Source organism: Nerophis ophidion, linkage group LG07 (assembly GCF_033978795.1).
Source record: "Nerophis ophidion isolate RoL-2023_Sa linkage group LG07, RoL_Noph_v1.0, whole genome shotgun sequence".
Taxonomy (NCBI): Eukaryota; Metazoa; Chordata; class Actinopteri; order Syngnathiformes; family Syngnathidae; genus Nerophis; species Nerophis ophidion.
The window spans coordinates 5,554,121-5,569,067 of NC_084617.1; the positions used below are offsets into that span (position 1 = coordinate 5,554,121).

Sequence of the window (14,947 nt, forward strand, 5' to 3'; positions counted from 1 at the left end):
CTCACTATTATGTTGGATCCACTATGGACTGGACTCTCACTATTATGTTGGATCCACTATGGACTGGACTCTCACTATTATGTTAGATCCACTATGGACTGGACTCTCACTATTATGTTAGGTCCACAATGGACTGGACTCTCAATATTATGTTAGGTCCACTATAGACTGGACTCTCAATATTATGTTAGGTCCACTATGGACTGGACTCTCAATATTATGTTAGGTCCACTATGGACTGGACTCTCAATATTATGTTAGGTCCACTATGGACTGGACTCTCAATATTATGTAAGGTCCACTATGGACTGGACTCTCACTATTATGTTAGATCCACTATGGACTGGACTCTCACTATTATGTTAGATCCACTATGGACTGGACTCTCACTATTATGTTAGATCCACTATGGACTGGACTCTCACTATATTATGTTAGATCCACTATGGACTGGACTCTCACAATATTGTGTTGGATTCACTATGGACTGGACTCTCACAATATTATGTCAGATCCACTATGGACTGGACTCTCACAATATTATGTCAGATCCACTATGGACTGGACTCTCACACTATTATGTTAGATCCACTATGGACTGGACTCTCACTATTATGTTAGATACACTATGGACTGGACTCTCACAATATTATGTCAGATCCACTATGGACTGGACTCTCACTATTATGTCAGATCCACTATGGACTGGACTCTCACTATTATGTTAGGTCCAGTATGGACTGGACTCTCAATATTATGTTAGGTCCACTATGGACTGGACTCTCAATATTATGTTAGGTCCACTATGGACTGGACTCTCACTATTATGTTAGATCCACTATGGACTGGACTCTCACTATTATGTTAGATCCACTATGGACTGGACTCTCACTATTATGTTAGATCCACTATGGACTGGACTCTCACTATTATGTTAGGTCCACTATGGACTGGACTCTCACTATTATGTTAGATCCACTATGGACTGGACTCTCACTATTATGTTAGATCCACTATGGACTGGACTCTCACTATTATGTTAGATCCACTATGGACTGGACTCTCACTATTATGTTAGATCCACTATGGACTGGACTCTCACTATTATGTTAGATCCACTATGGACAGACCCACTCGACATCCATTGCATCTGGTCTCCCTTAAAGGGTTAGGGGGGGTCACCCACATCTGCAGTCCTCTCCAAGGTTTCTCAGAGTCATTCACATTGACATCCCACTGGGTTGTGAGTTTTTCCTTGCCCTCATGTGGGCTTCTGTTGTTGTGGTTTGTGCAGCCCTTTGAGACACTTGTGATTTAGGGCTATATAAATAAACATTGATTGATTATTTTTGTCTTTCAACAAGTTCTATCTACACTTCTGTTAAAATGTAATACTCACTTATTCTTCTGTTGCTTGATACTTTACATTAGTTTTGGATGATACCACAAATTCAGGTATCGATCCGATACCAAGTAGTGACGGGATCAAACATTGGTCATAATCTAAGTCCTCATGTGTCCAGGGACGTATTTCCGGAGTTCAAGAAACAAAAATAGATTTTGTGATGCTAAAAAATGTCGATGTATTCATAGTTGTATCGAACAGATACACTCCTGCACTTGGTATCATCACAGTGGATGTCAGGTGTAGATCCACCCGTGGGGTTTGTTTACATTGTGACGCCAGTGAGCTACGGTGTATAGTGAAGCATGTTTAGCTATTCTACATCCTCCAGTGATAATACTACTTGTAAGAAACTTACTTTATTCGTCACCATGCTGGCGAGGGTTAGTGATTTAGAAGTAGCTAAAACACTGCAGATTGCGGGAGGACTTTAGCCGCTAGCTAGCTAGCCATGTCTAAAAGCTGAGGGTGTTATAACTTCGCCTTTATCTTTACTTTTTAAGCCAAAATGCGTCCGTTCTCCCTTTTCTGTCTACACACTGTGTCTGCTTGTAAGTACTCTGTGATTGTGCACTGCCGAACATGCTCCTCTGCTTGTAAAACCAACAATGTCATGACGTGACGAGGACGGGGTACGGGTACATTTTAGAGGCGGTATAGTACCGAATATGATTAATTACTATCGAGGTACTATACCAATACTGGTAAACCGTACAACCCTAGATATCAAGTATATAATATGAAGAGTTAATTATTGTGCAACCTAAGAAAATACTATCCAAAGCTAGAAAATGCAACATTTCATTAGGAAACACCAGCCGTGCGTTGTCATGAAAAACCCAAAATGCAACGCAAAAACAAACAGGCACTGAAATTACCAAAACTCATGTTAGAACAATTTTTTCTAAGTTATCACAAAAACTTTGTGCTACATTGAGTGCCCGGTGGGAAGCAAAAGCTGTCTTAAAAAAAAACTTTACAAAGAAGAAAGCTTGTAAAAAAAGCCAACATGAATGTGTTCCTGTTTCTTTCATGTATCGTAATCAACAGAAAGATATTGTCTGACCCAAGAACTACGAAAGCGAAGAGGAAGCAGGACCAGACTCCCCTCCAGGCGACCTCTTTTTGAACTGTTTTACGAACTTCCTTTTGAACTCTTTTACGACCGTTTCTGTGAACTGTTTACAGCCTTTTCTTTTGAACTGTTGTAAGCAGAGGCGATGGCTGTTTACGACCTCGTTGCTTAGAAGCAGCTGTTGTCATGTGGTCAGAGAAAATCCAAATAAAGGGGGAGGCGTACAATTTTTCGCCAGAGCGTAATGACACGGCACAAGGGTGCAGACGTCCAAGCATCTCTCCCCAAATTGAGCTAAATTGAATTCTGTCTCTGTTTAATTCTTTGCTTCGTGTCTTGTTTATTAATAGATGTCATCAGTGTTTGAACCTGACAGCTCACCTGATGCAGAGGAGGAAATGGGGAGAAAGGGTTTCTTGAGGATTGACGTAGAGATGCTATAGAACAGAAAAAAAACATTTTTAGTCAAATAAAAAAAAAATGCTTCATGCAAACTACCGTATTTCCTTGAATTGCCGCCGGGTATATAGTAGGCGCCTGCCTAGAATTACTGCCGGGTCAAACTCGTTTCGCAAAATATTATTTTTATTAGCGCATGTCTAGAATTTCGGCCGGGTCAAACTCGTTTCGCAAAATAATTAGCATATGCCTAGAATTTCCACCGGGTCAAACTCGTCACGTCACCTGTCGTCATTTTCAAAATGGAGGCTGATTTCAATCATTTGAAATCGCATTAAGGGAAGAGGATTAAGATCTATTCAGTAGGATTTAAGGTCCAAGCTATTGAATATGCTAAAAAAGAACAGTAAACAGCTATGTTTTATTAATATACCGTAGCTGCGTGTGTCAAATATGAGTCATTAAATGACTCCCGCCTCCTGGTGGTAGAGGGCGCTAGTGATCCTTCTTGCGACTACTCGGCTGCAGAAGAAGTGATCGTTTATTTTTTCCTCTCGCTTGCACTTTTAACATGGAGGATTACATATCTAAAATAAAACAGCTTTCTAAACTGGACTTTCAATCGAAGCAGGAGGTAATAAAGGAAAAACTCCATCGAGACAGAGACTTTTAAAACTGAAGAAAGATAAGGAAGACTTCCATAAACAAGTTATCGATGCTTTTGATCAGAAAGAGCTGCGCATGGACTTCATTTATAAGTAAAGGTAAGACTATATTAACGTTTTTTTTATTGAATGTGATTTTCATGATGGAATCCTTACATCACACTCAAATTTATAAGCGCAGGCCTAAATTTACCGCGGAAGAGGTTTTAAATTAATTAGCGCCCCGGCAGCAATTCAAGGAAATACGGTAACTGTAGTTTGAGGAACTGCACCTTGCACCACGAGGCCTCGCCGCTGTGGAGACATCGAAAGTAAGTCAAGATCAGCATCAGGATGTAACAAATATTCAGTTCTTATGAGTGACACATACCTGACGTGTCCAACGGCTGAACAAAGTCGGGCCTTTGCACCTCAAACCAGTGAAGCAGCTCGGCTAGGAAACTCAGCAAATTAAGCTGAACACAGAAAAACATGTACAAATTAGGGGAAAAAAAATGGACACCCGATGGTGTATCTTATGCCGAGTACAAAGATGGATGGCTATGCTGATAGCTGGAAGCAACATCCCGTTCTCATTTGCGGATGTCCACAACAAATCCGTGAAGGATGTTCCCGGATTCGGAGATCGCTCGCCAATACGCAAATGGCAGAACTAAGGTTACTCAAATAGTGAAAGGTAAGTGTTGTTGTTGTTTTTTTTTTAGTAACCAGCAAGCACAGTACAGTTAGTAGAACAACTGTGTTTTTATGAAATTAAACTATTTCATATATATATATATATATATACCCGTAGCTCCTTTGGCGAGTACAGCATGTCCTCCAAGGTTAAGTGGCAGTAGCTCTTCAGGCAGCTGTCGCAGAACTCGCGGACGAACTGCAGGTTGTACAAACTGTCGGCAGCAGACATGCTCTCCTTCATGCAGACGTCTGGCGGAGAGAAAAAAACGGGAAATGCGTCAAAGCGCCGCACATTTAAGACGAGCGGTACGTGTTTTGGTTGGTTACCTTCCAGTCTCAGCAGGCCGGGGCAGTAATAATGTATGACGGCGGCGACGGCACAGCCGCTAGACAAGTCTTCGACTTCATTCACCGCCGGGAAAACGGGATTCTGTCTGGACTGAACTTTGTCTTTTCTGTAGCGCACCTGAAGCAGAAATATCACAATAAAATCAGAAAATGTACACTGCAAAAACTGAAATCTAAGTAAGATGAAATATCTCAAATGACGGTGATGTTTGCTTATTTTCTGTCTGATAAAATAATTCTTCTCACTAAGATTTTATTTTAGAGCAGGGGTAGGGAACCTATGGCTCTAGAGCAAGATGACTGCATCTGGCTCTCAGATAAATCTTAGCTGACATTGCTTAACACGATAATTAATAATTCGGCTGGTAATCACAGTGTTAAAAATAACGTTCAAATTATAAAACATTCTCATGCATTTTAATCCAACCATCCGTTTTCTACCGCACCTGTTCAAGATGTCGCATTAATGGTAAGAAGTATTATATTGTTGGTTAACTTTTAGAATAACAATTTTGTTAAAAATAATAAGAGACTTATTCTACTCTTAAAATGTTGGTTTTACTTTAAAATGCACACATTTATTTGTATTCAGAGTTAAAAAAATATATTATATGGCTCTCACGGAAATACATTTTGAAATATTTGGCTTTCATGGCTCTCTCGGCCAAAAAGGTTCCTGACCCCTGTGTGTCATAAAGTCAACAATAACATAGTCCTCCTTTAGTGCAAGACTGCCTGGCGTACTGTATAACAGGAAATTATAAACCGGGCTAAATCTGCCCTGCTCTAACGTATTTGTATAGGTAACAAAAAATGTTCTGCAAGCTGGTGGTGAGTGCTTGAAGTGGCCTCGCAGTCAGCCAGAGCTTCTGAAATGCTGCGTTGAGAAGGGTGGTACTACTTTTTTTCGCTGTTTGCTTTTCATCCATCGTGTATTTCCATATGATTCTCGAAGAGCTGGGAGATCAAATTGCTCGTATTAAAAGGAAGACTTCTTGGTTCCTCCTCACACAACCAACTTTTTGCATTCATTGCAAATTGCCAGTTTTTTTTTAATCCGTCAGAGACACTTTAAAATAATCCAAAACCATAGACATGGTGTTGCTAGTCAGTAACAGAGCGAGCTGGCTTGTTAGCCACGACTACAGCACCGGCACCAACACACTCTTGTCGTGGTTATGCTCCGCTGGTGGCGGTTTGATGAGGTCATCAAGAGTCGCAAGTAAAATTCTAAAATAATTTTTGTCTTTCAAGGCTCTCTCGGCCAAAAAGGTTCCCGACCCCTGTGTGTCATAAAGTCAACAATAACATAGTCCTCCTTTAGTGCAAGACTGCCTGGCATACTGTATAACAGGAAATTATAAACCGGGCTAAATCTGCCCTGCTCTAACGTATTTGTATAGGTAACAAAAAATGTTCTGCAAGCTGGTGGTGAGTGCTTGAAGTGGCCTCGCAGTCAGCCGGAGCTTCGGAAATGCTGCGTTGAGAAGGGTGGTACTACTTTTTTTCGCTGTTTGCTTTTCATCCATTGTGTATTTCCATATGATTCTCGAAGAGCTGGGAGATCAAGTTGCTCGTATTAAAAGGAAGACTTCTAGGTTCCTCCTCACACAACCAACTTTTTGCAGTCATTGCAAATTGTCAGTTTTTTTTTTATCCGTCAGACACTTTAAAATAATCCAAAACCATAGACATGGTGTCGCTAGTCAGTCACAGAGCGAGCTGGCTTGTTAGCCACGGCTACAGCACCGGCAACAACACACTCTTGTCGTTGTTATGCTCCGCTGGCGGCGGTTTGATGAGGTCATCAAGAGTCGCAAGTAAAATTCTAAAATAATTTTTGGCTTTCATGGCTCTCTCAGCCCAAAAAGGTTCCCGACCCCTGTGTTAGAGTGTTTTACTTGTTTTAAGGCAAGGGTGTCCAAACTTTTTCCACTGAGGGCCGCACACTGAAAAAATCAAAGCAAACTGGGGCTATTTTGATATTTTTTATTTTAAAAACCAATACAATATATTTATAAAAAATATACATTTAGGTTTGATCCAGGGGACACCAAAAGGTTTTGGTCAAAAAAATATTAAAAATGTGTCATTATTATTATTATTGGGGGGGTGGTATAGCTCGGTTGGTAGAGTGGCCGTGCCAGCAACTCGAGGGTTGCAGGTTCGATTCCCGCTTCCGCCATCCTAGTCACTGCCGTCGTGTCCTTGGGCAAGACACTTTACCCACCTGCACCCAGTGCCACCCACACTGCTTTAAATGTAACTTAGATATTGGGTTTCACTACTGCGATGAGGTGGCGACTTGTCCAGGGTGTACCCCGCCTTCCGCCCAATTGTAGTTGAGATAGGCGCCAGCGCCCCCCGCGACCCCGAAAGGGAATAAGCGGTAGAAAATGGATGGATGGGTTTCACTATGAAAAGCGCTTTGAGTCACTAGAGAAAAGCACTATATAAATATAATTCACTTCACTTATTATTATTATAGGCTTAAATCTCTCGATCAACATTAGATCTATCTGTCAATATAACATTTAAAAGTTTTTATTTGTATGCTCCTTTTGTCAAAGAAAACCATTTTTTAAAGAAAAAACTAAATATATTCACCAAATTACATTTTTAAGTGGAATATTTCAAATTGAGCTAAATAATATTTGATATTTTACGGTAATGTGTTAATAATTTCACACATAAGTCGCTCTTGAGTATAAGTCGGACCCCCCGGCCAAACTATAAAAAAAAAAACTGCGACTTATAGTCGGAAAAATTTGGTATACATTACCTTTTGCACTATATTAATTTATATATTCAATGGTTGGATTACAAAAGTCAAAACTAAATATAAATATATAAAACAAAATTAAATGTCCCCTTGATTGAAATGATTTTGAATTAAATGTGTTGAATTTTGCAAATAGGGATGACATAGCTCGGTTGGTAGAGTGGCCGTGCCAGCAACTTGAGGGGTTGCAGGTTCAATTCCCGCTTCCGCCGTCCTAGTCACTGCCGTTGTGTCCTTGGGCAAGACACTTTACCCACCTGCTCCCAGTGCCACCCACACTGGTTTGAATGTAACTTAGATATTGGGTTTCACTATGTAAAGCGCTTTGAGTCACTGGAGAAAAGCGCTATATAAATATAATTCACTTCACTTCACATATATGTGTTGTCAACTTTGTACATTTTAATGTCATTGCCTGAAATTAATAAATAAATGAAAAAATAATAATAAAATTAATTGCTTACTGCATGTAAAACTGCCATTCTGATCTACAAACCCCGTTTCCATATGAGTTGGGAAATTGTGTTAGATGTAAATATAAACAGAATACAATGATTTGCAAATCCTTTTCAACCCATATTCAGTTGAATATGCTACAAAGACAACATATTTGATGTTCAAACTGATTTTGCAAAGAATCATTAACTTTAGAATTTGATGCCAGCAACAGGTGACGAAGAAGTTGGGGAAAGGTGGCAATAAATACTGATAAAGTTGAGGAATGCTCATCAAACACTTATTTGGAACATCCCACAGGTGTGCAGGCTAATTGGGAACAGGTGGGGGCCATGATTGGGTATAAAAACAGCTTCCCAAAAAAATGCTCAGTCTTTCACAAGAAAGGATGGGGCGAGGTACACCCCTTTGTCCACAACTGCGTGAGCAAATAGTCAAACAGTTTAAGAACAACGTTTCTCAAAGTGCAATTGCAAGAAATTTAGGGATTTCAACATCTCTGCTGCATAATATCATCAAAAGGTTCAGAGAATCTGGAGAAATCACTCCAAGTAAGCGGCATGGCCGGAAACCAACATTGAATGACCGTGACCTTCCATCCCTCAGACGACACTGTATCAAAAACCGACATCAATCTCGAAAGGATATCACCACATGGGCTCAGGAACACTTCAGAAAACCACTGTCACTAGGCGCTAAATACGACAGCGGAGACCCCAGACTGTTGAACGCCTGAAGCTCTACATAAAACAAGAATGGGAAAGAATTCCACTTTCAAAGCTTCAACAATTAGTTTCCTCAGTTCCCAAACGTTTATTGAGTGTTGTTAAAAGAAAAGGTGATGTAACACAGTGGTGAACATGCCCTTTCCCAACTACATTGGCACGTGTTGCAGCCATGAAATTCTAAGTTACTTATTATTTGCAAAAAAAATCAAGTTTATGAGTTTGAACATCAAATATGTTGTCTTTGTAGCATATTCAACTGAATATGGGTTGAAAATGATTTGCAAATCATTGTATTCTGTTTATATTTACATCTAACACAATTTCCCAACTCATATGGAAACGGGGTTTGTATAAAATGTGATTTTTTTGGTTTTGTTTTTTAAGATAAGAATAATTTTTTTTAAAGGAAAACATTGTTGGAACGGATGATAAACGAAAACCGAGGTAGCACAGTACTTGTGTGCCGCCCTAGTGGCTCTCTGGAGCTTTTTCAAAAATATATGAAAAATGGAAAAAGATGAGGGGGGGGGGACATATTTTTTGTTTTAATATGTTTTTTTGTAGGAGGACAAACATGACACAAACCTCCCTTATTGCTATAAAGCACACTGTTTGTATTAAACATGCTTCATTGATTCGAGTTTTGTCCTACTGATTTTGCCGGTCCTTGAACTCACCATACTTTGTTTACATGTACAACTTTCTCCGACTTTCTAAGACGTGTTTTATGCCACTTCTTTTTCTGTCTCAATTTGTCCACCAAACTTTTAACCTTGTGCATGAACGGACAAAGGTGAGTTTTGTTGATGTTATTGACTTATGTGGAGTGTGCTAATCAGACATATTTGGTCACTGCATGACTGCAAGCTAATCGATGCTAACATGCTATTTAGGCTAGCAGTAATGCGGACGTTGTACCGATCCGTTGTGGTGAAGAAGGAGCTGAGCCGGAAGGCAAAGCTCTCAATTTACCGGTCGATCTACGTTCCCATCCTCACCTATGGTCATGAGCTTTGGGTCATGACCGAAAGGATAAGATCACGGGTACAAGCGGCCGAAATGAGTTTGGGTCTCTCCCTTAGAGATAGGGTGAGAAGCTCTGCCATCCGGGAGGAACTCAAAGTAAAGCCGCTGCTCCTCCACATCAAGAGGAGCCAGATGAGGTTGTTCGGGCATCTGGTCAGGATGCCACCTGAACGCCTCCCTAGGGAGGTGTTTAGGGCACGTCCAACCGGTAGGAGGCCACGGGGAAGACCCAGGACACGTTGGGAAGACTATGTCTCCCGGCTGGCCTGGGAACGCCTCGGGATCCCCCGGGAAGAGCTAGACGAAGTGGCTGGGGAGAGGGAAGTCTGGGTTTCCCTGCTTAGGCTGCTGCCCCCGCGACCCGACCTCGGATAAGCGGAAGAAGATGGATGGATGGATGTACATATTGCATCATTATGCCTCATTTGTAGCAATATTTGAGCTCATTTAGTTTCCTTTAAGTCCTCATAAATTAATGTATATCTCATGACACTATCTGTATGTAAGATGGCTTTTAATTTTGTGCAGCTCCAGACGGATTTGTTTTTTGTATTTTTGCTCCAATATGGCTCTTTGAACATTTTGGGTTGCCGACCCCTGAAATAGGAGATCAAAGTGTAAAAAGGATTTCAAGTCAAAACATGCAAGTTGTGAGAGGACATTTGCAGGCAAGGCAGATAAAAAAAATGGGACTAAATAAACATGCTTTTTAACTTTGACTGCATGAACCCACTCCACGCTCTGCAAAACTTGCACAAACCAAAGAAACTAACAAAAAAGGAAGCCTGACCTGTCAGATACTGGATGACAAAAGTGATGAAGACACTGCGAGGATGGGAAAAAAAGGGGGAAAAAAAAGGGAACTTACAGGAACTAGTTTCCAATACCAGCGAGTAGGACACTGTCAAAGAGGAGTGAGCGCAGGAAGGAAACAGAGAGAGAGAGAGAGACACGGGAGGACAGGAGCACAAAGAAGTTTCAACACGAGAAGGACTCATGATGACACGGCCATCTTGTTTAGCGACCAACCATTCAAAGTGCAGCAGAAGAAAATAGATCTTGAAGCAGCAAGATGATGTGAAGACTGAGCTGCATGTCATACTCACAGAGGGCTGAAGGGGCTGGGGTTCGCTCTCTGGGACCCTTTGATCATTCTGTCCTACGTCTGTAAGTTCCCTCAGTTTCTGGTTGATCTGAAAACATTCACAAACAGGCTTATGTGGAGCCTAAGTTGAAAATAGAAGCTCACAATATATACGCCATCTGATTTTATAGCATACCATATTTCCTTGAAGTATGCGCCTGCCTAGAATTACTGCCGGGTCAAACTCGTTTTTCAAAAATAATTAGCGCATGCTTAGCATTACCGCCGGGCCAAACTCGTTTCGCAAAATATAATTTTTACTAGCGCATGTCTAGAATTTCCGCCGGGTTAAACTCGTTTCGCCAAATAATTAGCATATGCCTAGAATTTCCCCCGGGTCAAACTCGTCACGTCACGAGTGGCACTTCACCTGTCGTCATCTTCAAAATGGAGGAGGCTGATTTCAATCATTTGAAATCGCATAAAGAGCATTTCAGTAGGATTTAAGGTCCAAGCCATTGAATATGCTAAAAAGAACAGTAAGCAGCTATGTTTTATTAACATACCATAGCTGCGTGTGTCAAATATGAGTCATTAAATGACTCCCGCCTCCTGGTGGTAGAGGGCGCTAGTGATCCTTCTTGCGACTACTCGGCTGCAGAAGAAGTGACAACAAGCAGTAATCGTTTATTTTTTCCTCTCGCTTGCACTTTTAACATGGAGGATTACATATCCAAAATAAAACAGCTTTCATTTCGGGCTCCAGTACTCTGGAATGCCATCCCGGCAACAGTTCGAGATGCCACCTCAGTAGAAGCATTTAAGTCTCACCTTAAAACTCATTTGTATACTCTAGCCTTTAAATAGACCTCCTTTTTAGATCAGTTGATCTGCCGTTTCTTTTCTTTTTCTCCTATGTCCCACTCTCCCTTGTGGAGGGGGTCCGGTCCGATCCGGTGGCCATGTACTGCTTGCCTGTGTATCGGCTGGGGGACATCTCTGCGCTGCTGATCCGCCTCCGCTTGGGATGGTTTCCTGCTGGCTCCGCTGTGAACGGGACTCTCGCTGCTGTGTTGGATCCGCTTTGGACTGGACTCTCGCGACTGTGTTGGATCCATTATGGATTGAACTTTCACAGTATCATGTTAGACCCGCTCGACATCCATTGCTTTCCTCCTCTCCAAGGTTCTCATAGTCATCATTGTCACCGACGTCCCACCGGGTGTGAGTTTTCCTTGCCCTTATGTGGGCCTACCGAGGATGTCGTAGTGGTTTGTGCGGCCCTTTGAGACACTAGTGATTTAGGGCTATATAAGTAAACATTGATTGATTGATTGAACAAGCAGCAAGAGTGAGCAGAGATCGTTTATTTTTTCCTCTCGCTTGCACTTTCAACATGGAGGATTACATATCTAAAATAAAACAGTTTTCTAAACTGGACTTTCAATCGAAGCAGGAGGTAAATAAAGGAAGATCTCCATCGAGACAGAGAGACTTTTAAAACTGAAGAAAGATAAGGAAGACTTCTATAAACAAGTTATCGAGGCTTTTGATCAGAAGGAGCTGCGCATGGACTTCATTTATAAGTAAAGGTAAGACCATAATAACGTTTTTTTTAATTAAATGTGCTTTTCATGATGGTATCCTTACATCACACTCAAATTTATAAGCGCAGGCCTAAATTTACTGCATGCCTTTGGTAAGCGCCGGAGTGAGAAGAGGTTTTAAAATAATTAGCACCCCGGCAGCAATTCAAGGAAATATGGTACTTGCCATCCCTTACGATTTTACCGGGAGACTCCCGAATTTAAGTGCCCCTCCCGAAAATCTCCCGGGGCAACCATTCTCCTGAATTTCTCAGGATTTCCACCCGGACAACAATATTTGAGGCGTGCCTTAGAGCAGTGGTCCCCAACTTTTTTGGGGGGGGGGAGTTTTATTTTTTATTTCCCTTTGTCATGAAAAAGGGAGGTTTTTTGGGTGGGTGCACTAATTGTAAGTGTATCTTGTGTTTTCTTATGTTGTTATAATAAAAAAATAAAAAAAAAAATATATATATATATATATATAGATTTTTTTTAATTAAAAAATAATTAAAATGAATACAAAATTATTCTGCGGCCTGGTACCAATCGGGCCGCGGCCCGGTGGATGGGGACCACTGCCTTAGAGGCACTGCCTTTAGCGTCCTCTCTCACCTGAAAAGGAGACTATTATATAAGTCTCCGTTCTCCATAGGTTTATCCATAACCCATAAAGTAGGCGGGCACGGAGCTACTTCTCGGCGTGTGTTTATTCCAGCCGGCACGTTAATACATTGACACACAACATCCGGATTCCCATCAGGCATTGCTTCAAAACTACGGCAAGTAGTAATGACCAAAAACACAACAGAGACAACGCAGAAGAACTTTTTCTCCTATGTCCCCCCCTCCCTTGTAGAGGGGGTCCGGTCCAATGACCTTGGATGAAGTACTGGCTGTCCAGAGTCGAGACCCAGGATGGACCGCTCGCCTGTGTATCGGTTGGGGACATCTCTACGCTGCTGATCCGCCTCCGCTTGGGATGGTTTCCTGTGGACAGGACTCTCGCTGCTGTCTTGGATCCGCTTTGAACTGAACTCTCGCGGGCTCCAGTACTCTGGAATGCCCTCCCGGCAACAGTTCGAGATGCCACCTCAGTAGAAGCATTTAAGTCTCACCTTAAAACTCATTTGTATACTCTAGCCTTTAAATAGACTCCCTTTTTAGACCAGTTGATCTGCCGTTTCTTTTCTTTTTCTCCTATGTCCCACTCTCCCTTGTGGAGGGTGTCCGGTCCGATCCGGTGGCCATGTACTGCTCGCCTGTGTATCGGCTGGGGACATCTCTACGCTGCTGATCCGCCTCCGCTTGGGATGGTTTCCTGTGGACGGGACTCTCGCTGCTGTCTTGGATCCGCTTTGAACTGAACTCTCGCGGCTGTGTTGGAGCCACTATGGATTGAACTTTCACAGTATCATGTTAGACCCGCTCGACATCCATTGCTTTCGGTCCCCTAGGGGCCGGGGAGGTCCTCTCCAAGGTTTCTCATAGTCATCATTGTCACTGGTGTCCCACTGGGTGTGAGTTTTCCTTGCCCTTATGTGGGTTCTTCCGAGGATGTCGTAGTGGTTTGTACAGTCCTTTGAGACATTTGTGATTTAGGGCTATATAAAAAAACATTGATTGATTGATTATTAAAATATGACTAAAATTTAAAAAAAATATTTTCCTCAAAAACTATGACTAAAACCAAGTTAAAAACTGCTGTCAAAATTAACACTGCTTGCCAGCTGCAAAACAATGTCCGTAACTAGAGTACAGCCCAAAAAAACTCTCCTCATGTGAGCCACATTGAACTCTGTCTTTGCATGATTCCTTGCTTCTTGTCTGTTTAATAAATGTCATCAGTCTTTGTAGTTTTGTGTACATGTTGTAGCTCTTGTGAAATCCTGCTCAAAATGTGACCTCACACTTTGAGTTGAACAAATAATATCAATGTTTATTTATATAGCCCCAAATCACAAATGTCTCAAAGGACTGCACAAATCATTACGACTACAACATCCTCGGAAGAACCCACAAAAGGGCAAGGAAAACTCACACCCAGTGGGCAGGGAGAATTCACATTCAGTGGGACGCCAGCGACAATGCTGACTATGAGAAACCTTGGAGAGGACCTCAGATGTGGGCAACCCCCCCCCTCTAGGGGACCGAAAGCAATGGATGTCGAGCGGGTCTAACATGATACTGTGAAAGTTCAATCCATAGTGGCTCCAAGACAGCAGTGAGAGTCCCGTCCACAGGAAACCATCTCAAGCGGATCAGCAGCGTAGAGATGTCCCCAACCGATACAGGCGAGCGGTCCATCCTGGGTCCCGACGAGCGGTCCATCCTGGGTCTCGACTCTGGACAGTCAGTACTTCATCCATGGTCATCGGACCGGACCCCCTCCACAAGGGAGGGGGGGACATAGGAGAAAGAAAAGAAGCGGCAGATCAACTGGTCTAAAAAGGAGGTCTATTTAAAGGCTAGAGTATACAGATGAGTTTTAAGATGAGACTTAAATGCTTCTACTGAGGTAGCATCTCGAACTGTTACCGGGAGGGCATTCCAGAGTACTGGAGCCCGAACGGAAAACGCTCTATAGCCCGCAGACTTTTTTTGGGCTTTGGGAATCACTAATAAGCCGGAGTCTTTTGAAGGCAGATTTCTTGCCGGGACATATGGTACAATACAATCGGCAAGATAGGCTGGAGCTAGACCGTGTAGTATTTTATA

The 14,947-nt window shown here is 42.1% G+C and overlaps 1 protein-coding gene across 1 annotated transcript in view; it reads right to left on the reverse strand.

Moving 5' to 3' along the window:
* Positions 1-14,947, reverse strand: part of camsap3 (calmodulin regulated spectrin-associated protein family, member 3) — a 111,646-nt gene that overhangs the window by 16,509 nt on the left and 80,190 nt on the right. Inside the window, exons 4-9 of the mRNA XM_061905230.1 lie at positions 10,669-10,755; positions 4,550-4,688; positions 4,332-4,471; positions 3,915-3,999; positions 3,817-3,838; positions 2,862-2,917 (exon numbers count right to left, since the gene is read on the reverse strand). Coding sequence (XP_061761214.1) covers positions 2,862-2,917; positions 3,817-3,838; positions 3,915-3,999; positions 4,332-4,471; positions 4,550-4,688; positions 10,669-10,755 — 529 coding nt within the window. The remainder of the gene's footprint in view (positions 1-2,861; positions 2,918-3,816; positions 3,839-3,914; positions 4,000-4,331; positions 4,472-4,549; positions 4,689-10,668; positions 10,756-14,947) is intronic.